The sequence below is a fragment of the Balaenoptera borealis genome (genome assembly GCF_965194805.1).
Source record: "Balaenoptera borealis genome assembly, chromosome: 8".
Classification (NCBI taxonomy): domain Eukaryota; kingdom Metazoa; phylum Chordata; class Mammalia; order Artiodactyla; family Balaenopteridae; genus Balaenoptera; species Balaenoptera borealis.
Window position 1 is genome coordinate 118716040 of NC_138865.1, and position 23490 is coordinate 118739529.

The following is a 23490-nucleotide window of genomic DNA, read 5'->3' on the forward strand; positions in this document are numbered from 1 at the left end:
ACAAGATGGCTCCCGTTTCCAAGCCCTGCTTGTCCTTCCTGCCACAATTCCAGAGAGTTCATCTCATTCTACACTCCGCCCGACTCCCTAAATGGATGGCCTGCCTACCAGTAGTGGAATGAGAGTGACCGTAGCTAAGTACCTAAGATGAGGAAAATGTTCCACTCTTCTTCCTGATCAAAAATATTCGCCAGCGCTGAGCCCCCGCAGCCCCTCTGGAACCCAGCGTCCTCTCCCAACCCAAGTGTTCCGAGCGAAAGCGCTGCATCTTGTTGACAATGACAGCAGTCACGCTCAGCAGTACCATATGGGAGCCACAATTTAGCTCCATTAATGCTCTTAATTTGAAGACATCAAGCCCTAATTACACACTGGGTACTAAAAAGGCAAAACCCTTCCCTGGTGCCAGCTACTTAGTGGTACTCTGTTGCCTTAACAGCTGGTTGGGGTACAGTCAGGCCAAGCTGGGCCTGCGAGCTCTCTCGGGTGGAAGAGACCAGCTCCCGGAGCAAAAGCAAACGGGAACAATAGGCTTCCCCTCGCCCCATCGACACAGCCGTGTCACCCGCTTTGGCCTCTGGTGGGTCGCCCACTCTAGCCACGTTCTTTCCTGGCCCAGCGGGGCCCCTAGGGAAGCCAGGGCCAACCCGGGAGGACGGGCTCACCTCCTGCTCCAGGTTGCCGTGCAGCCGCAGAAATTTTAACCGCGTGGAGGCCCGTGGCAACCCACCCGGGGCCAGGGCCCCCGAGCCGCTCAGCAGGGTCTGGAGGAAGAGGTTGTAGTGGAAGTCCACCAGCTCGCAACTCGAGAAAAAGATGATCATCTTCTGGTCTCTCTCAAACTACATCGATACAAAGGGGGAAAAACCACCACGTGTTTTTAAGATCAGGTGACACTTAAAATGAATCTCTTTCTAAAACACATGGGCAGGCTAGCCCCGATCTGGAAACAGAGGTGACAGATGGCTTTGAATTATTTTTAAAAATAACAGATCGTCCACACTACAAAGAATGTAGGACAGGAAAATGACATAGCTGCAAACTTGAACAGGCCTCCTGCATCTGAGAAAAACAATTATGCTTCAGAGCGAAGTTGCCCTTAGCTGTGTCCCTCTCACTCGTTCGTTCCGCCACGCACGGCGCTCCCCAGCAGGGACTCTGCACACGCAGTCAGTCTTGAAGCTGCACCCTCAACCCTTCCACCTACTATCTCCCCATATACCAGAAAAAGTTATCACGTGAATCTAGTAAATATAGAAATACGATGATTCTTTAAAAAAACACAAGCACAGGCCCCCGTATTGCCTCACATCCGGCATGTGTGTCCCACCTGTGACATTCCCGGTATCAGTCCCAGGAAAGGTATTTGAGGCAGATGTTCAGTTGAACGTAATGGCCACCAGTGACCTCTGAGTCTTCACCGCAATCCTAGAACCACTGCCTGAAAAGATCTCTGCTAAGGTCTGCGCTTGCACCACAGCTCAGTTTGGAAACTTCTGTGTGTGTCTCAGCTCACTGCCTCAATGCCCGACGTGAACAGAACTGTGGTCTTTCCCCGGATCAGGCTGGACCCAGTCCCCAGACCTACCTTGCATTTCTGCAGGATGAAGCCTGCTAGGGAGACGAGCCTCAGTTTGCTGGGAACCACTGTCACGTACTGCTCGAGGCTCGCTGGTATGGCAAAGCTGTCCAGCTCATCGCTAGCTCGTGGAGGAGAAGCTTCAGGAATGGCTTTGCTCTTTGGGTTCGACTGGTCATGGCTTTCATCCAGGACAGAAATACTGACTGGGTCGTGTAAACTGATATCAGCTAGCCACGTTACACCTTGGAGAAAAGGCGAAAAGGACAAAACAACCGACAGGCACACGCTGTAGAACTGGTCACACCTGCACAGCCCCCAACACCACACATCCAGGCTTATTAAAAAACTCCTGATGGGTATCCCCAAATGCCAGCACTGATCTGCCCCACTGTCAGTCCAGTGGAGACCCATCTATTTCTTCCCAGGGCCCAAAAGCCCATCCACACCACCGGTGTCTCTAAACTCTGACCCGTGGAAGACCACTGAAACAGATGTCTGCCCACCACCCCCCAGAAAGGGTTCTGTGGTCAAGTAAGTTATGAAAACCCTGATGAAAAGCTTTCCTGGGATTCTTTCCCAGGGTTTCCCGGGTTTACAGGCCTTCTCAGGACCTTTATTGTATAAATGTGCACATGAATCTCCAAGAGGAGGAGGTAACGTGTGGCATTTCCCCAACTTGTTGAGCACAGAACTCACTTTCCATGGATTATCTCTCTCTTTCTTTCTTTAATATTTATTTATTTATTTTATTTTTGGCTGCGTTGGGTCTTAGTTGCAGCACACGGGCTCTCTAGTTGTGGCACGCGGACTCCGTAGTTGTGGCGCTTGGGCTCCAGAGCATGTGGGCTCTGTAGCTTGCGGGCACGCGCAGGCTCTCTAGTTGAGGCACCCGGGCTCAGTAGTTGAGGCATGCGGGCTTAGCTTCCCCGCGGCATGTGGGATCTTGGTTCCCCGACCAGGGATCGAACCCGCGTCCCCTGCGTTGGAAGGAGGATTCTTAACCACTGGACCACCAGGGAAGTCCCATGGATTATCTCTTAAAGTCACTGTTAGTTAGGATACACTCTGAGAACTGCTGGTGGGTCACGTGGATGGCATGTGGTACATGTGCACCAGAGCAGGCTAGTAAACCGAGTAAAGTGACATAAGAACATGAGAGCTGAGTTGTCGCTCAGACAGGGATTCACATGCGGGGGGTCCTGGTGGAGAGTGATACAACTTTTCCAAGCCTAGGTGTTCCCATTAACAAAAGAGAGCTAAGAAATTCCATCTTACGATGATGGAAAGACAGAAATGAGCTTACAGAATATATTCTTTAGGACAGATTTCTCTTTAGGAGAAAGGCAGGGTGATTACACCAAAAAATGAGCCGGGATAGAGGTTACCACCTTCAGGACAAGAGCCCTGCTCTCAGCGGGCAGCAATCGCGATCACAGCCTCACGAGACCACCAGGTGGGCGGCAGGCAGCCTCCTCGCCCCCTCCACACCCTGACGGAGCACAGCAGCCTCTCCCTCCTGTGAGGGCTCTGGGCCTGGGACCTGCCCCCTCTCCCTTTCCCCACGTGCTGGGGACCAGAGAGTCAGGATGATGGGAGAGGGAGGCCGGGAGCACAGGACACACGGTTTGAAGAGCAGTCCTCTCGGGACACCGTCCTCCTCGCCCGCTCCCCACCGAGGCTGAGAATCGCTGCTGGGAAACAACGCAGCTCGCATCTAGGCCCTTCCTCTCCACTGAGAACAAACAGCACTTCTTCCCAACTCACCTTCCGTGAGTGTTGCCGACAGCAAGACGTTCTGTCGTTCCTGGCACTCGGCATTTACAGCGTTGAGTATCACCGTGATGTCCTTTTCAAAACCCAAATCCAGGATTCTGTGGTGTCAAGGGAGGAGTTTTAATCTACGTGAATAAAGGGAACACTAAGGGGCTCCAGAAGTTTCGGCAAAGACCACAGAAACAGCCCTTTCCCGCTTCCTGGACGGGCTCACCTGTCTGCTTCATCCAAAATCAGCCACTGGATCCGACGAAAATGAATGTTCTTTGTGGATTTAATATGATCCACGAGGCGTCCGGGAGTTGAGATGAGGATATTTATTCCTTTCCGGAGTCTGTTTAAAATTATATATCATAAAAGAAAGTAAATCAGATGGAGCCATAGCAATAGAAAACACAGGGAAAAGGCTAAGGAGGAGACATTCATGGCCAGCGCCAACATGCCACAGCTTGAAATCATGACAAGCGTTAACGACAAGTGGATACAAAGATATATTTAAGTTCTAATTTTTCTCTGAAGTTTCTCTGTCTTACAAAACATAACTGTAAGATCTGAAATCCTATTAAAATTGTCTCAGAGGAATCTTTACTATATAACCCAATGCCCTTTATCTGATCCATAGATGCTTCCTAGAATATTCCAGATAGATGGTCACCTAATCTGTTCTTGAAGGCATCTGTGCCGGGGAACCTCCCACCTGAATGCATTATCCCATGCCAACGTGCTTTAATGGTTAGAATGCTTTTTTCTTATATTGGATCCTTGTTGTAACTTCCATGCGATAGGCCTAGCCTTGCCCCATGGACCAGGTGGAATAAATCTAACTTCTTACTCCACAACCATCCTTCATCCCATTAGTCCATAGTAATAAAAGCCTACAACTTTTAGCTGAGTACATTTTCCAGCTGCCCTTGTAATTAAGTGGGCACGTGCCTATGTTATGGCAATAAGATAAATGGATAAAGGGAGCATGCAAATCCCACCAGTACCTTTAAAAAGAGGAGGTATGATTATCTTTGTTCCTACTGGCAGGAAATCAGATACAATGGCTGGAGCTCCAACAACTATCTAACACTATGAGGAAAGCCTGAAAATGGAAGCTTCACTTAGTGGCACAAAAAGCCAGAATGAGCCAGGGTCCTCACGCTGGCGCATGCACCATGCCAGCCCCGATGGCTACCGTCACGCTTCTTAAATGTGAAAGAAAAAGAAAAAACGTCCATATTGTTTGCGCCACTGCTGTTGTTAGTTACAGCGGAATCTTACCCTAACCAATACCTGAAGGTTTCAAGTTGAATATTTGCTCCTCAGTTACAGACTACACACATAGTTGAGCATAACTACTAAGCATTAAGCTATAATAAAATAAAAAAGGTTTTTAAAAGAATGCACAAAATTTGGAATTTACTTCTTGCAACAATTTTCTACTGACACCCATTACCAATTCTAACACAGAATTAGGAATCAATGTATTTGGGTGTAGAAAGCAAGATGCAAAGCATTATGTAGGTTTATAATCTTGTTTCTGTAAAATCAAACAACAAAATTCCCAAACTCCCAATATCCACAAAAGGGAGTCAAGGGGGATGCATCCTTAACAAGGGGGGACCATGGGTCTCGGGGGCGGGGTGGGGGTTGAGATTTAAGAAGGTAACGATCTGTTACTGACCACATCAAAAGGGAGCCCCTGGTAGGTTCACCAATATTTAAAAAAACAGCACCGTTTAGAGTGACCACTCCCTGGGAACTCAATCTGTCCCCACACACTGGGACTAGGAACCATCATCTGAGACAAGGCTCTCCCAGGCTGAGAAGGGCCAGAGTCTTACTGAAGAGGAAGACAGGACAGACTTTAAAAGGAATTAACAACAAACAAACCTCCCCCTACCTGGCTTTTTCTGATTTTCTCTTCTCTCCTCCCATTAACACTCCAGGCACAATCCAGGTAAATGGCTACAGAAAGACATCAGACCAAAATCAATGCAAAGCCCCATTTACTGCAGAGGCTGATTCCAAATTCCCTTTCCTTAAGGAGGTCGTGAGGGAGGACTCGGCTCTTCATTGCAGGAGGTATTACTGTGCAGACACAATTCCTAGGCCTTGCCATGCCCATGGATATTAGCAGTAACTTAAATTATACCTATGCGACTAGCTTCCGACACTGTAAGAGAGAAATGTGGGCTTTTTAAGTGATTCAAGTAGCTTCTCTGCCTTTCCCTGTAGAGCCTGAATTGAAAACGCAATTCAGTAAGTCTATTGCCTTTTTTTTTTTCCTTTTTGGTTAAGATCAAACCCAAGTACAACGCTTCCTTACTTCCACTCGTGATAAAAGAAAGGAAAGATCAATTCTCAGTCTAATTCGGTGGGCTGGCAGCCTTTGGCTTGGAAGCTTTCTCTCCCTTCTTTCTTAAACCCTACTTGCAGCTTGTTAAGTTGCTTTCACTGGATCACCTTAAGGTTGTACCTGTGAGTCTCTGTAGGTGGCTTGCTAGTGACTATGATGAACAGATTACAGGACCCGAAGTACCAGGAAACACTAATAATCTCACTAAGCTAGAAATTGGTGATTCGTAAGGTTCAGATCAATAAAAACCTACAAACTGTATCTGGGGTGAGCAGAGACATCCAGGCAATACAAGGAAAACTGCAGTAATTCCTAGCTCTTTGAAAATAAAGAAAAGACTGTGGTATCTTTCTCTTTCCTCAAAAAGTCAGGAAAAAAAGACAAAACTGAACTCATGGCTTGCCTTACCTTAAGCAGTTTCTGGACAGTATCAAAGCTTTGTAGGGCCAGCTGTAAATATTAAAAAGTTAGAGTTAATGAGCAAGGTCCCTTCTTACCATTTTATTTATTTTTAAAAATTTAGACAGTGTAAAGTGATAAGGATCCAACCTTGGACCTCAAGTTAGGATTTTTTTTAAAAAGCCCTATACACAGAATCTACTTGGGAAATACACCTTGTTCTTAGACTGATTCTGAAAACTGTCCGTCTGGAGAATGTGGCTAGAGACATCACATCTATTTCTCGGACATACACAAACACAGTGTTCTGTGCTCCCTCTGCTGGCTCAAATTCCCAGAGTACCACACAGAAAAGTACAGTCTATGGTACACAAGGATGGAAGAAAATGAAACAGAGTCAACCTGAGCCTGGCTCCCTTTGGAAAGAGAGAGAATGTAATATGTGTGAAGGGGTAAACCACACAGTGACGCAACAGGCTAGCCTTGGGAACATTCCTTTACAGGTGACATGACTATATCCTAAGGCTATGCTGGGGCAGAGCAGTAGCTAAAGACAGAGATGGTCATTTCCCAAGTTTATTAAAGGGGGAAAAAAAGAAAAAACCAACAAGCCCAGTGGAAACCAGAGAAAGAGAAAATTAATGTACTGAATAGTTTATAACCATTAACAACCATCAACAAAGCCTCTACATAATCCCTTTATCCAAGGATATATATACAGTTTCCACACGTTTTGTATTCAGGAAGCATCCTAGGGAAGTAGCGAGTTTGCTGCTGTAAAAATGTAAATAGCTCCGTGCCCGCTCCTTCAATGGATGGAGCTGAGACAGGATGCTGCAGGCTGTACAGAAACCTCCATCGCCATGATTGATTCTCTGCAAGGAAGTGATTAGCATTTGATATAGGAAAAAGATACCCTAATCTGAAATTGCCTCTGAAGGCAAATAAAATAAATCGGATAGAAGAGATTTCCACCAAGAAAGAAGAAAAACATCAAGAAGCTTAACTTTCAGAAACGAGTAAAATTTTTGGTAGCTTCTTAAAAAAATAAAAGTTCATTTGTAGGGTCAACTGCTTTTATTTTTTAATTAAGTTGTAAAAGAAAAAAACAACGTACAAAAATGTGATTATTCCTTTTATGAGGACAGAAATTTATAGTGTCATTAGTTTTTAGATAACAGAGAAACACTTTTCCAAAACCAAAAAACTTCTGGTTTTCAAAGAGTACTTGAACTTTTCTTCTTGTCAGGAGCCAGAAGGATGGTTCCTGGGCAAAGGAAAGGGTGTAGTGATTTGTGCAGCAGGGGAAAAAATGGTAAAAACCACTTTTAAATTCAACAATATCACTGAAAGTACTTGCTTAGCACTCCGAAAGTGGGACTGCTTACCTCTCTTGTTGGCACTAGTATCAGAGCATAGGGGCCGTCACCACGCTGTTGACACAGAAGGAAAGAAATGCCATTAGTTGAATGAACGCAGGTCACAGAGGTCCAGACGGGGAGATTAAGGGTGGCCACTTGTAAACATCAGAAGCAGTTCATTAAAAAGCTAAGCCTGCCAACGACCCTCATGATTATGCAACATTAATCTAGAAGTTCTGGCCCATGCAATCAGAAAAGACAAAGAAATATGTATAAATCTGGAAAGTAGGAAGTAAAGTTGTCATTATTAGCAGATGATATTTTATCCTAAAAAAACCCAAAAACCAACAAAAACAAAAACAACTTAAGAAATCAGGACTGGAGGACTTCCCTGGTGGTGCAGTGGTTAAGAATCCGCCTGCCAATGCAGGGGACACGGGTTTGATCCCTGGTCCAGAAGATCCCACATGCCGTGGAGCAACTAAGCTCGTGTGCCACAACTACTGAGCCTGCGTTCTAGAGCCTGTGAGCCACAACTACTGAGCCCACGTGCCACAACTACTGAGCCCGCATCCTACAGCCCGTGCTCCGCAACAAGAGAAGGCACAACAACAAGAAGCCCGTGCACAGCGACGAAGAGTAGCCCCTGCTTGCCGCAACTAGAGAAAGCCTGTGCGCAGCAACAAGGACCCAATGCAGACAAAAATAAATTAATTAAATAAATTTAAAAAAAAAGAAATCACTTGAAATTCTACTACAAAAAAGACAAGTCAACTAGCTGAATACAAAATTAATACAGAAAAATCAACAGCCTTCCAACACAGAAAGTTAGATGGAATCACACTTAGAATAACAAAAAAACAAAAAAGGTGAAAAAAAATAAGCTTCACAAAAAATGTACACAATCTATACAATAAAACATTTTAAATACCACTGAGGCACATAAAATAAAATTTGAATAAATGGAACAATGTATCCTATTCTTGGATAAGAAGACTCAATATTATAAATAAGCTAATTCCCCCTAAATCAATCCATAAATGTTATGTAATTCTAATAAAAATGCCATGAACATGCATAGTTATGCATATATAAAATATTTATATAATGTATATATAAATATATAATATTTATAAAATGCCCCAAGTATACATACATATGGCTATAAAAAATAATATATATAACCAGACAAGCTGATTTCAAAGTTCATATGGAAAAATAAATGTGCAAGAATAATCAAGACATTTCTGAACAACATCAGATGATAAGACAATTTCAATCTACAATAGTTTTAAAAAATTGATGCTAGCACATAGAGATTACAATAACAAATACAGCCTAGAATAGAATCAAATACATATAGAAAGTCAGGAAATATGATAAGAGGCAATTTATATCAGCAGTGAAAAGATGGAAAATTCAAATGTCCTTTTAGAAAAAAAATTAAGTTAGAAAAATAAAGTTGGAATTAATTTGGCCTTTTTACAGATGACATAAAACTCAGAAACTATAAAACTCTGATAAATTTTATTACATAACAATTTTTAAATTTCAGAATGGAAAAGTAATACCTAAAGAAAATTGAGTCAAATGACAACGTGGGGAAAAAAATATGCCACATATAAGAGAAAGGGCCAATTTCTTAGTTTATAAAGAAGGTTTGTAATTCAATTAAAAATAAAAATAAAAAAGACCAACAACTCAAATAGAAAAATGGAGCGGGATATAACAGCTAATTTATGGAAATAAGAATTCAAAATATGGCTTTTAAATGTAAGAAAAGATGCTCAACTTTACTCCTAAGAGAAATTCAAATCAAAACTATGATACAATATTTTTCCCCTGTCAAATGAGCAAAAATAAAACAGCCGATAGTGTTGATAAAGGCACAGGCACACAGGAACTCTTATACACTGTTGGTGGGAATCCAAGTTGGTATAACTCCTTTAAAGATCAATTTTGGTATTATCTACCAAATAAAAATGCAAATTCCACTTATAGGAATTTCTCAAAAAGAGAGACTCATACGTGTTTATAAAGAAGTTGTTTGGGCTTCCCTGGTGGTGCAGTGGTTGAGAATCCGCCTGCCAATGCAGGGGACACGGGTTTGAGCCCTGGTCTGGGAAGATCCCACATGCTGCGGAGCAACTGGGCCCGTGAGCCACAGCTATTGAGCCTGCGCTCCGCAACAAGAGAGGCCACGATAGTGAGAGGCCCGCGCACCGCGATGAAGAGTGGCCCCCGCTCACCGCAACTAGAGAAAGCCCTCGCACAGAAACGAAGATCCAATACAGCCAAAAATAAATAAATAAATTTATTAAAAAAAAAAAAAGTTGTTTAATTGCTTTGTTTGTAGCAAAATGTTGAACACAATGTAAATTCCACCAATGAGGGAATGACTCAATAATTTATGGTACATACTTACAGTGGAAGACTAGGCAGCCATTAAAAAAACAAGGCGGGTCAACACGGTATTGATAAGAAACCATCCCCAAAACGTATTAAGTGAACAAAAGCAAGGCACAGACAATCATGCACAGCAAGCAACCATTTGCGTATCAAACAAACAAAAACTTCAACAAAAGGGGGAGGGGAACTATGTATAGTCAGATTTGCTTTATATGCAAAGAATATCCTTGGAAGGATTAAACAAAAGACTGGTGATAAGGACCATCCCATCCTGAGAGAAGAACTGTGCCACTCAGGGCAAGGGGCAGTAGAATGACTTACTTGTCACTGCATATTTTTTGGTGCTCTTCAAATTTTTTTAACATGTACATTATACCTACAAATAACAGTAACAATAATAGAAGAAAACAAAGTAATCTCATAAGGGCCAGGAAGTCAGCAGTGCCTTGCACCTCCAAAGCGCTCACAGACACTTAGGGAATGAATCGAATACGTTAGTGCAGAAGCTAAGCACAGATTTAGCAGCAAACTAAGTTACAAATATGGTTTTCATATTTTGCACAGGAAACATTTACCCACAAGGAGAAAAGGATTTGGAATTCAAACTACAGCCGTCTGTACTCAACATCGACTTTGCGAGACTGCGCTGAAGCCGGGCGAGGAACAGTAAACATGTTAGTACAACGGTATCAACACAGCAGTGTTAGAGATTCTGACATTTCAAAAGGTGTTACTACACAGAGAAGAAGAAAGACCAATCAATTCCTCGCAGGGCAGAAGTGAGTGAGGAAGGATGGATGGGATGTTAAACAAAATCAGAGCCCAAAGAGCTGAAAGTGTGAAAACACAGAAAAGCAGTCCATTTTCATTCCGTCACTAAAGTAACTGAAGACTCTGCCGGTGCCTTGAATTTGCTGCTCCCTCAAGATAGGTTTTTTTTTACAGGTCAAATCTGTTTACAATGAACTCCAAGGGCCTGTACTGAGCATCACTTGAAATAAGTGAATTAAATTTGGGCTTGTTAAATCATCTCTACAGAATATTCCAATCTTTAATAGAACAAGCTGTTATTGATAGTAAAAAATACTTGAGTAAATAAGAACAACGACATGGCTGGTTAATGCTCTGAATCTAAGCAATTCAGAACACTGCCCTTGGGCTTCCCTGGTGGCGCAGTGGTTGGGAATCTGCCTGCCAATGCAGGGGACACGGGTTCGAGCCCTGGTCTGGGAAGATCCCACATGCCGCGGCGCGACTAGGCCCGTGAGCCACAATTGCTGAGCCTGCGCGTCTGGAGCCTGTGCTCCGCAACAAGAGAGGCCGCGATAGTGAGAGGCCTGCGCACCGCACCGCGATGAAGAGTGGCCCCCACTTGCCGCAACTGGAGAGGGCCCTCGCACAGAGACGAAGACCCAACACAGCCATAAATAAATAAAATTAAAAAACAAAACAAAACAAAACAGAACACTGCCCTTCAAACCAGCCACACGTCCCTGTTGCTGACAGTGATAGTGGAGACTCAGCGAGCGGGTACTATCACCACCAGGCGCTTGGAAGCAGGTCTCAACTCTCCCCGTGCGCTGACCCCCTGAATCCTCCTGGCAACACCAGGACACAGGCATCGCCATGATCCCCCACGAGGCACACAAGGATGAGGGGATGCGCTCACGTCACACTCAGACCCAGGATCTGAGCAGAGCCCCCAAAATGCTGTCCACCTGGGGAAGGTAATCGCAGGTCTCCCGTCCTCCGTTCACGGATCCAGCAAATGAGACAGCTGGGCCAGAACTGTAGGACCCACGTCAGATCAAATAGACGCCCAAACTCTGCAACTTTCCAGGAAGAAAAAACCCTCTACTAGAAGCTCTCCTGGAGTATCTAAACGGATGAGACTTTACCACACTGGTCTAATAATTCACATTTCTTCTCTAACCTACACCGGGTACGATGCTAAGGCCCTTGTATGAACCACCGCACTGCAAAGTGCCGAATGGAAAAAAACATCACTCACCTGCAGGAAACAGAATTCCGACTCACCCACCTCAGAGAAAACCAGCATTAGATTGAAAAGTATCTTTCTCATCTTTGTGTGTGTACACATATATATATATGCATATATATATAATTATTAGTTATGAAATTGGAGTCATATTATACATACTGCTTTATAACCTGCCTTTTTAACATAGCAAGAATGCCTGTCAAGTGCACAAATAGTAATTGAAGAAAACAGCACTTTTTTTTTTTTTTTCAAATTTTATTTATTTATTTTATTTATGGCTGTGTTGGGTCTTCGTTTCTGCGCGAGGGCTCTCTCCAGTTGCGGCAAGTGGGGGCCACTCTTCATCGCGGTGCGCAGGCCTCTCACTATCGCGGCCTCTCCCGTTGCGGAGCACAGGCTCCAGACGCGCAGGCTCAGTAACTGTGGCTCATGGGCCCAGTTGCTCCGCGGCATGTGGGATCCTCCCAGACCAGGACTCGAAACCGCGTGCCCCGCACTGGCAGGCAGATTCTCAACCACTGCGCCACCAGGGAAGCCCGAAAACAGCACTTTTAATAACTATACAAGGTTCCACCATTTGGATGACTGTGTAGCATTTATTGATTTAAAAATCATTTAAATAAAGTTTGAATAACATTTAAACGTATTTGTTCTGAAATAATTTCAGGCTTACAAAAAATTGCACAAATAGTTCAAAGAACTCCCTTACACCCTTCTCCCAGCTTCCTTATATGATATTGATTCTCAAAATCACAATACAATGATCAAATAGGAAATTAACATTGATTCACCACTATCAGTTAATCTATAGACCTTATTCAAAGTTCGTTAACTGACCTATTAACATGCTTTTTCCAGACTAAGACCCAATTCAGGACCACGCAGCATTTAGTTGTCATGACTCCTTCGTCTCTTTTACTCTGGGGTAGCTCTTTAGTATTTCTTTGTCTTTTGTGACCTTAATACTTTTGAAGAGTACTGGCCAGTCACTCTGTAGAATGTCCTTTGATTCGGCTTTGTCTGATGTTTATGATTAAATTAGAGTTGTGCATTTTTGGCAAGAAAACCAGAGAAGTACTGTTTCATCCTTCATGCGCCTATCAGGAGACACATTAGGCCAGCACATCCCGGCACGGGTGAGGCCCCATCCAACCACCTGGTTAAGGTGGCGTCAGCCAGCCTTCCCCACTGTAAAGTTACCATTTTTTCCTGTATCTTCTGGATACATACTTTGAGACTGTGTAAATATCCCATTTTCATCACACTTTAATCCACTCATTTTAGCATCTCTGATAATTCCTGTGTCATTTGCCAAATGATGATGTCCTACAAGTATTCACTGGAATTCTAGTATAAGGAAGGGCTTCCCCTCGTCCCACCTACTTATTCAATAATTCATTTATATCAGCTTGGACTCAATAGGTATTTGTTTTAGACTGTGGGCTGTAATCCAAGACCATCATTATTTATTTTGTCATTCAAGTAACAGGCAGGCTCAATACACATCTAATTCTGCATGTCCCAACTGAGGAAAAAGTAACCAACTAGCTCGTCATCTGTTTGTGAACCCATCTCTCTTCCTATTTCTGATCTCACTGTCTCCTCTCAACTGAGAACAACCAGGGTGTATCTGTGAGATTCTGGGCTGGGTTTTGAGATGACACCTATGCCTACGGAACATGGCAGTCACATGGCCTCCTAGGGGACCATTCCAAGGAACCCAGTTCTGGCCCCTCTGGCCCAGGCGCTAAGTGTGTTTCACAACTAAAGATAAGTTCTAGAAAATACTAAATACAAGGAGGCCCAACTGTCACACCCGCTAATTGGGTACTTATTTTCACTTCTACTATTCATGAGAAACCACTGTTTTCAACACAATGTTCACGTTTCTCAGTCAGAAGAGCTTGGCCTCTGGAGCCAAAGAGAATGGAGGTGGAAACCCAGCTCCACAATCACTCCCCGCACGGCCTTAGGAAGTTATTTAACTTCCTCAAGCCTCCTTTTTTTTTTCTTTTTTTTTTTTCAATCGAGATAATAGTACCTTCCAACTCAGTGGGACTGGGGTAGTTAGAGAATCAAGAAGACAACACAAGCAAAGCATTCGGCACGATGTCTGACACAGGGGGAGCATCTTACAAACATTCCCTATTAGACCTACTAGGATGATGGTTACATTTGTTTATATTTATTCTATTCCACTCTGGGCACGGTCTTCAGATGCAACATGCTTATGTAATAAATGAACTAAAAAGAGGTGGGAAAACAAAGCTAAGCGAAAAGATTCTTTTGGTCCCAACATTCCTGCTTTGGTTCAGTTTGACGGCTTCTTACGCACTGTGAACGGTAACAGAAGAACACACTTTCTTTTCTTTTTTTTTTCTTTTTTTTGGCCACGCCGCGTGGCTTGCAGGATATTGGTTCCCCGATCAGGGACTGAGCCCAGGCCCTCGGCAGTGAAAGTGCCGTGTCCTAATCACTGGACTGCCAGGGAATTCCCAGAAAAACACACTTTCTACTCACCTGTATTTTGGATTTCATTGCTTGAAGAGACTGGACCACAGGGATGCAATAGGCAAGAGTTTTACCTTTTAAAAAAGTACAAGAGCAATCAAAATCACAGAGCCTGTAGATGTCAGAAAACCAAAGACAGTAAACGAACCGGCGCTGCTACCTCTGGGCCATCCTAAAGTCTGGGGACAGGAAAAGTGCACTCACATCCAGGTGGAAACGGAAGTCACCTGTCTGCCACAACTCCTAGCGCTGCTTTGTAAATTCAGTACTTCTAATAAACTTGCACCTTCAGCTCCTTTGACGTCTAACAAGGCAGACAATGATACATTTCCGAGGTCACACGGAAGCTCAACTCAATGACTGTCCCTAGAAACTAGAAAACTCCCCCTCTGGGGTCAACTCAACCTCTCAAAGGGGCTTCCGTGGTCAAGTAAGTGTCTTCCGTGGTGCTTTCGTGGTGAGGAGCCAGCCAGTCTGAAACCCCAGAGCTGGCCTCTAAAGACCAAGGAGAAACCAAGGATGGCAAAAACTTTGGGCTTCCACCCACCTGAAAGGTGGCTGAGCTGGGGGAGCAGAGAACAGCTGACCTGCCACTAAGAGCACAAGAGGGTCAGAAGAGCAAGTCCAGACTGTTCTGGAACGCGCCAGAACGGTGTTCCATGTTCTAGCAAAACAACTAGCATCCGATCAGTGTGTGCTCACAGCAGGACTGTTTTAATACCAGAAGGAAAGAGTCATCGCCCACTGGAGTGAAGGCAGGCAGCTCTGGCCATAGGTGGTGGGACCAGGCAAAGCCCTGAGATGGGCTCTGAGAAATGATAGCGGACTTGACTCCTTCCTGATCATTTCTGATCACGGGCCCCATTGATCATCCCCTTCCTTTCAGGGCTCTAATCAGAAGCAAGCGTGGCCGCCCCTCCCCCAAACCAAACAAAGCAGCCACCACCACGACAGACACCTCACTACACAACCCACCACACGAGGAAGGGCAGAAGGAAGGGCAGAAATCAAATGACAACTGACCTGAGCCAGTCTGGGATCTCACGAGAGCATCTCTGCCTTCCAGCAACACAGGGATACTTTGCTTCTGAACGCTTGGGCCGCCCAAAAGAAAAAGCACATGATTATCTATAAACTACCACCTGCCCATGTTTACACGCAGAGATGCAAGATACACAAAATGCAATGACCCCAGGCTCTATCACCTGCCGCCTCAGAGGTTACCTAAACAGTCATGGGAAGGGCTGAGAAACCTTTGACGGTTAGAAGAATAAAACCTCAGTTAAATTTTTGGAACTTTTGGGGCTGCAAATGTTGAGGCAAGCCAGAGACTGGCCGCTCTATTAGACTACTTAAAAAGAAAAATGGGACAGGCTTGATGACAAGCTGGAGCCACCACAAAAGCACATCACACACTCTCCTGCCTTCTGAACCAGGGAGTAGGAAACAATAAAACATTATGGAAAGATTCCCAAGCAGAAGAATGAAAGGAAGCTTGTGAGCCACGCAGACAGCCAGCAACTGCTGTCCGTTCTCTAGAAAACCAAATCTGACTGTTACGGACACAGTAAGATGTGTGTCCACGTGTGTATTCAAAAACAAACAACTAAAACAACAAAGTCCTACTGTACAGCACAGGGAACTATATTCGATATCCCATGCTAACCCACAATGGAAAAGAATATGAAAAAGAATATATACGTATAACTGAATCACTCTGCTGTGCAGCAGAAATTAACACAACATTGTAAATCAACTATACTTCAATAAAATAAAAAAAAAAACCAAAAGGGTATGGAAATCACTTAAATTTGGTTGATAAAACTGAACAAAAAAATAATAAAGGGGTTCCTTATTTTATTCTTTGATACTCTTATTAATGTTTACTTCTAAGTGAAAGGTGACTTGTTAAAATGTACAGGAGCATACATACTCAAAGAGAGGGGGTCATCTCTGCCCCACACCTGCCACCACTCCTTTTCTGTTTTCCAGGGCTTGTCACTAACATTTAAGAACTTTTTTCAGCATCCCATTATATCCAACTAAGTATTTACTCCTATCTTGTAGCTGACTCTAATTCTTACTACTAAGAAATGACAAGATAAATTCTGTATTCTAGACAAGTGATTTTCAGGAAGCACAGACAACAGTGGGATCTTATGCAGACCATCTTCTGGAGCAGAGATCTCTTACAGTTTAGAGCTGAGGGCAGAAGGGGACGGAGACCCAGTCCCTCCATCTCCCAGGTGGGGAAGCTGAGCGGCTACCAAGCCCTCGAGGGTCAATAATCTGGCCTGTTCTCTAATGCCAAGACACGAGTTTGCTGTCCTTCACAGACAATTCAGATTTCATCTGTTTATACCCACTTAAATCCTGAGAAAATCAAGACTGACCCGGAGCTCTTACCTGGTCATACTAGACATTTTTAAGACCGTATTTATTGTGGAAATCTAAGAGAAAAGACAAAAACAAAAACAAAAAAACTTTTCTTTAACAAATTTTTTGGTACAAATATATTTAATGCAAATAAGGATGCCAAAAAGGGGAAAATACTGGGGTAAAAATGGATGACCACGATCAAATCAAGTTCCTCTAACCCAGTGGTTCTCAGCTGGGGGTGGTTCTGAGCACTGCCTCCCCCGGACCTCCCAATGCCTGGAGAAATCGCTGGTTGTTACAACTGGGGGTGGAGGTGCTACTGGCGTTAAGTGAGTAGCGGCACAGGACGCCGCCATACATCCTGCGACGCACGGGGCAGCCCCCGTGACACAGGGTCCCCATCCCCAGACGTGCACGGTACCAAGGCTGGGAAACCCCACTCCAACCTGTAGGTGAGAAAGCAAGTAGAGGTAACCCACCTGAAAGAAGGAGTAGGTAAGCCATGACCACATGAGCCAAGGAAATCCAGACTCCCTAAAAGTGAATGTATGTTTCTCACCTCGTTCATAAATAAGGCTGGAACACTCATTCACGGTTTTTTTGTTGTTTTTTTTTTGAGTGTCCATTTGTTTGTAGCAAATGCATGTTTAAAGAGCCCCTTCTTCCTTCAATTCTTTATAACTCCCTTAACAGCAAGATGCCGGTTCTGTTCCCTCTCCTAAGGTCCCTGTGACATCAGCCACCCAGAATAGCCCTGATGTCGTTATCTATCCAGTAATATGAGGTGGATTTCAAGTTCGCTATGTGGAGTCTCAGTCCTAAAATGACTTAGGTGAGGAAAGTCTTCAGAGTTCTTTAAAAAAAAAAAGGGGGAGTTGGGTGGGAACAGTGAACAGACTCGTGAGTTCACGTGAACGGTCCTGGAAGAGCATCTTATCAATCTGAGTTCATCCAGGTAACTTGACGCAAAAATAACCATTCTTTGATTTTTTTTTCTTCCTCGAACTGTCATTTCACAGACATTCTGAATGAACAAACAGACCCAAAAAATCGACACACCAATAAAACACGGAGGGATACTTACTAGATGTGGGTGGAGGTCCAGGGCTTGAAAAGCATCTGAAGTGAACACTGTTTCTTGCACCTGCTTTACTACAGGTCTGCAAATGACGAACAAGACGCAGGCATCAGTTCCAAGAAACAAAGAAAAAGGCAGAAGACACTTAATTCCTTTTATTCTCGAAGGGCGTCTACACGTGGACATACCTGTGGAGTTCTGGAATCTCAGGGTTGTTTTTAAACAGGGATGAAGTCTTAATGCCCGGTTTCCGTTCCTGGTTTCCATCACTCGCACCACCTGAGGACCTCTTGGGAGAAAACGTTTTCTGTGCCTTCCCCTTAAAAGTCCTTGGAGTTTCTTTAGCAGTAGTTTTCTTGGCCGGGAGAAATGATGTTTCACTCCTCCGTTTCGCTGGGGGAGCCTCACTGGACGCTCGGTATTTTCTTTTGGTGGCCGCTGCTTGCTGCATCTTTCCCAAAAGGCAAGAGTGACAAGAGATGCATTAGTCCATGAAAACAGACCTCAGAGTGAAGCCTGACTGCCCACAGAATTGCATCTCTCCCTGCAGAGACCATTACGCCCCATATGTCAAGCAACAGTTTAGGGTCTGCAATCAGATTCTTTGACTCAGCCCTTTTTTTTTCCCCCAAAAAGGGAAAAAAAAACACCCACAAACCTCAGCTGATCCATCTACTAGACCTCACCAATCACCTTAACCTTCAACTCCACCAAGATAATCAAGAAGGAAGAAACATTTTTCAGGCTGAATTTTAACAAATGGGAGTCTGTTTGCGGGGAGAAAAGGACCCACCTTGCGAAGTGTGCAAGCTGAGTCAATCCAAATCTCTAGGAATCCATGCACATGACAAGGACGAGGAAGAGGGGAAATGAATCTTTTATCTTGCCGCCAACAAAGCCCATCGGTGATGACATGTGGGATGCTGCATCCCAGCTTATGCCCAGGAAGCGGAAACCTTTATTACCGCTCCACCCCAGAGCGCTTGGATCGCCGTCATTCTCTGCCCTCAAGCTGCTCCCCCAGATTCAGATGGCTTGGAGACGATTCCTCCTCACCGTTTCCATTCCAAATGAGAATTCAGCTCCATCCATCACCTCTACTGCAATTACTTCCAACTCTCCTCGCCTTTCCATTCCCTGTCTGATCGCCGATTACAGGCTACAATACGGGACATTTTCTTGCCTGTTGCTTCTCATTTCCATAACATGAATGTTGTTAAATGTACGATGTCCAAACTTCCCCTAGGAGAAGTTCATCCAATTCCTCTATTTTCCTTGGCCTTCTCTTCCAATTTACATTACACATGAATATAAAAACATCCTGTGAGTAGCTAGGAATTGTTACTGTGGAGTTCTGGTTTCTCTTGGAATATGTTATTTTCCTCTTGGCTTGAAATCATGACTTCTGTGTACACATCAGCTTGCTTTAGCCATGACTGTCAGCTTTTGACTAACCTAGCAATAACAATAGTTCTTTGTTCCTGGCAACCCTAAGGGCTCCTATAGATAAGTAATTCGATACATACAACTTCAAATATTTAGTATTAATATTTAGTATTAATGAAGTAGGTACTGACCTGCTTCATTTTACAAATTTTACAAATTTATTTTTACGAAGTCCCAAATTTTCAGACTAAAAAGAGATGAAGTCAAGTTTCAGGTCTCTTGAATCATTTGTAAGACGGAATGAAATGTGCAGATCTTACCTGGTTTACAGACCCACAGGCTCTTGGAGCACAAAAAGGCCCAAAGGCCTCTCCCCCCAACGCATGTGTGGACTTCCCATCACCAGACCCCCTGACAGGCGGCCCTGCAGCTCCTGCCTGCACCTCCTCCTACTGTTCTCCATCCCATGAGGCAGCCCATTCTGTCCCCAACCAAGTTCTAGGGGCTGGGAAGCTGTTTCTGACATCCAGGCAAGACCTGTCTCCTGGAAGATCCATCTACTAGTTTGCAGTTTGCTTTCTGCAGCAACTCTTGTATGTAACATTCCTTCATTCATCACAGAACTCCTCTTTTTCCTCCTTCTTTGGACTAAATATCCCAAACAGGACACAAACTTTAGATCCCTTACCATCCCGGTCACTCTTTATTCCCATGTCAACTTCTCTCTAACAGGCAAGTGTTCCGAGTTAAGCACAGTATCAGGCAGGCTTTCCATTGCTCGGCTAAAATTGAAAATGTGTAATGCGAGCTACAAAGCCCTTTAGAATCTAACCTCTGCCCATCTCACCAGTCTCAGCTTTACCCTCTGCCGTCCTGGACTTCCTTAAATTCCTAGAATGTACCAAGCTCCTTCTCTCCTCGGGGCCTTTGCACATGTTACTCCTACACCCATGTCCCTAGCCCTCCCCTCATACTCATCCTTCAGATCTAGGGCTACCTGCTGCGTCCTCAGAAGAGGCTTTCCTGACCTCCTCTCTCCACCTGTCAAACCAGGGTGCCTGTTCTTACCTCTCCTGGCACCCTTATTCTCCTTTGCAGCACTCAGTAAAATAATAAATACAGCACGTAATTCATTGTGTGATGTCTGTCTTCCCCATTAGATTGGAAGAAATGGACAAGCCTGTCCCAGATAGCACTGAATCCCCTGCACAGGACCACGTCTGGCACAAAGTAAGTGCTCAATAAATAACTGTAAGATTAATGAATAACACGTGATGGAATTATCCTTTTCCGTGATCTGGATCTATTCTACTTGTTAGTTCCCCTGCACCCCACCAGCATCCACAACACATTCATTTAAAAAACTGACCACCATCAAGTAGCCTGGTTCTGAAGATACAAAGATTACACAAGCCCTTGAAGAAGTCACAGACTAGTGGAAGAGACGAAAGTGTAAAATCGCAAATCCAAACCTATATTTGTACTACAGAAGAGGTATGGACAAAGGGTTATTTGGGCACAAAACATGAAGTAAGACTACCATGGCCCACAGCGAGGGGAAGGGAGGCAAAGATACAGGAATGCTTCATGAGGTGGCATTTGAGCAGAGAAGAGCAGGGACACATCTGGATCTTCTAAACACAAGCAAGTCCCTGAGTCTGCTCCCCCACCTGCATAATGAGGGGATTATGGCAGGTGACCTCTAGGGTCCATCCCGCCCTAACAGTCTACATGCCATGTCTTTGATATTAATAAACGTATTCAGTAGTTACTATACACCAGGAAGTATACTAAATACTTACACGAATGATGTCATCTATCCATAGGGTACTGGCATCATCCCATTTTAAGATGAGAACACAGAGGCAGAGAAGTGAGGTAATCTGCCCCAGGATCACTGAGGGATCAAGGCTTTGCCCAGACACTAGTTCCACGCCCTGGGTTCCTAACAACAATGCTACAACACCATCTAGTAAATGTATCCTGTTTGGTTAGAAAATGTATCTTGTTTGGTTAGAAAACATCATGTATAGTTTGATCCCAATTTTGTTCTGTTTGTTTTCCAGAAGGATATATACCACAATGTTACCCAGAGTTATCTCTGAGTATGACAATCATGGGTGGGTTTTGTTCTGTTTTTTTCATTTACTTTCCAAATTTCCTACAATAAATTTGTTTTTTTTTTCTTTTCTTTTTTTTTTTTAGAAAAAACATTCTGCATAGCATTAGGTAGAGAATAATTTAAGCTGTCAAGGTCTTTCCAAGTCCAGTATATGAGCTACTCAACCCAAATTCAGGCTACTAGCAAATTTGATCAGCATATACATAATTCTCATTCAAGACATAAACAAAAATGTAGGTGCAGACAAGGCCACTGCAGACAGTGATCATCACCTGATTAATATCTTTTTAACACAGTGGTTCAAGCAATCATAAAACCAGATAGCTTACATTTATTTATTCAACTCACTCCACAAAGTGTTACTAAGTGCTTTCTATGTGTTAGTTACTAGGCATGTACATGGCACAAGCACCCTACTGACCTCCTGATGTAGCAATTCTATTACCCAAAATGGAGCCAATATGACTTTTTTTAAAAATAATTGACATGTATTAAGTGCTCCTATGGGCCAGAAAACGTATGGAGTCTTTATGTATATTATCTCATTTAATCTTCATAATAGCCTTATATGAAGTAGAAATTATTGTTCTCATTTTATGGATAGGAAAAGTGAGGATCAGAGAGGTGAAGTAATTTCTTCAAGGTCACAGAGCTAGCATGTTGCAAGGTCAAATCCCAGGTCTACCCCACTCCAAATTCCACGTTCCCAATTGGCTCTTTGGTACTGATACTTCCCCGCCCCCTCGGCATAGATGCAGCTACAACATCACCCAGCTGAAAAGTCCTTACAAGCCTCTAAATCCTGAAGTTGATTATCACTAAAAAAAATCTAGACAATAATCCAGACAGTGGGTATGAGCTGATGTAAGCTTATATGAACTCAAGGAGTTTCAGCGTCACCACATTGGTTGAAAGGAACTGAACCGAACTTTGGCAATTTTTCAATGGCATAAAGTGATGCTTGTTCAAGAACCGCCCCCCCGCCACACACACACACACACTTTCCATGGCACCAAACTGTAACCTTCCTGGTCATTAAGGCAACATGATCTTCCAACAGATTTCTGCCCCGCAGCCCTTCTCTTTCCTAGGAGCTAAGCCAACCATCCTAAACCAATTTTCAGCTCTGGCTTGGGTTAAATTTAAGGCATCTTTTTCTCACGTAATGAGGGGATTATATTGATGAGTTGTATTTTCTTTTCCCCCTTCACTGCACGTGGATGAAAATACACCCCAGTTTTGAAAACTCTTCAAAGAAATTTCTAGTCTCCAGTCCTCATTCCCGAAACAAACGACCCTTAGAGTCGAGGAAAGGGCGGCTGAAAGTTTAGAGATGCGCTTGGTAAGTGACAAGCTGGGCCTCTCGCGCGAGCGTCAGTTCCTAACTTCTCCGAGTGACAGTCTCAGATCCCTGCCTCCAATTAGCAGCCCGCGCCAGCTCCCGCCCGTCTACACCCGCTACGCTCCCTCCAAGAACGTCTCCGCAGAATGGTGTCCCGGTCTCAGACACGTGTTGCTCAGCGACTCCAGGAGCTGCCCGATATCTGACTTTCCCCTCTTAACTCCGCAAGTAATTCGAACCCCGACCGAGAGGCAAGGCGGTAGGTCCCGGCGCGCCGCGGCCCCGGGTGCGAACGAATCCGAAACCGGGTCAGAACTCACCCGCCTCGACTGGGCTGGGCGGGGTCTGGAGGACGTCGTGGGGACGGCGGCCCGGGACTCGGGAACGTGGGGAAGCACTCCGTCGGCTGCTGCCATGCCGGCGGAGAGGAAAGTCGAGACCTCACGAACCGGGACCTCCACTCCGCTCGGACCCACGTGAGACGTGCGCGAGGACCCCGCGTAGCTGCCCCGCCGGGTCCTGCGCCCGCGCGCCTTCCGGGTCCCAAAGAGCCCGCGAACACACGGCCCCGCGCTACTAGAGACCGAAGCCGCGGCCCCAGGGCCCCAGGGCGAGGCGGCCGCCCCGTTTGGCGTCCCCCGTGGCTTGGCCTATGGCAGGGGGGTGTCAAGTCACACTCAACCCCACAGTTCATGCCGTGCAGTTCTTTGAATTCCTTTGAGAAACAAGAAGAGACGTGCCCCATCGAACCAATGTTTCTTTCCTTTGCCGCCGGGTTACTGTTCCCTCAGCACCTTAGTTG

General features: G+C 44.6%; 1 protein-coding gene across 7 annotated transcripts in view; it reads right to left on the minus strand.

The window, feature by feature from the left end:
- The window catches only part of DDX31 (DEAD-box helicase 31), a 135602-nt gene extending 112116 nt beyond the window's left edge, over positions 1-23486 (minus strand). For 3 of the 7 annotated variants that reach the window (XM_082400753.1, XM_082400750.1, XM_082400756.1), the window contains exons 1-13: positions 23009-23486; positions 18027-18289; positions 17845-17920; positions 16788-16831; positions 15405-15475; positions 14391-14455; positions 7487-7531; positions 6108-6149; positions 5244-5308; positions 3570-3689; positions 3347-3453; positions 1589-1824; positions 666-842 (exon numbers count right to left, since the gene is read on the minus strand). In XM_082400753.1, the coding sequence (XP_082256879.1) occupies positions 666-842; positions 1589-1824; positions 3347-3453; positions 3570-3689; positions 5244-5308; positions 6108-6149; positions 7487-7531; positions 14391-14455; positions 15405-15475; positions 16788-16831; positions 17845-17920; positions 18027-18289; positions 23009-23104 (1407 nt within the window). In that variant the 5' untranslated portion in view covers positions 23105-23486. Of the gene's footprint in view, positions 1-665; positions 843-1588; positions 1825-3346; positions 3454-3569; positions 3690-5243; positions 5309-6107; positions 6150-7486; positions 7532-14390; positions 14456-15404; positions 15476-16787; positions 16832-17844; positions 17921-18026; positions 18290-23004 lie in introns of all 7 variants that reach the window. The other 4 variants (XM_082400751.1, XM_082400752.1, XM_082400755.1 and 1 more) reach the window with 4 other exon arrangements.
- Positions 23487-23490: the final 4 nt, after the last annotated feature.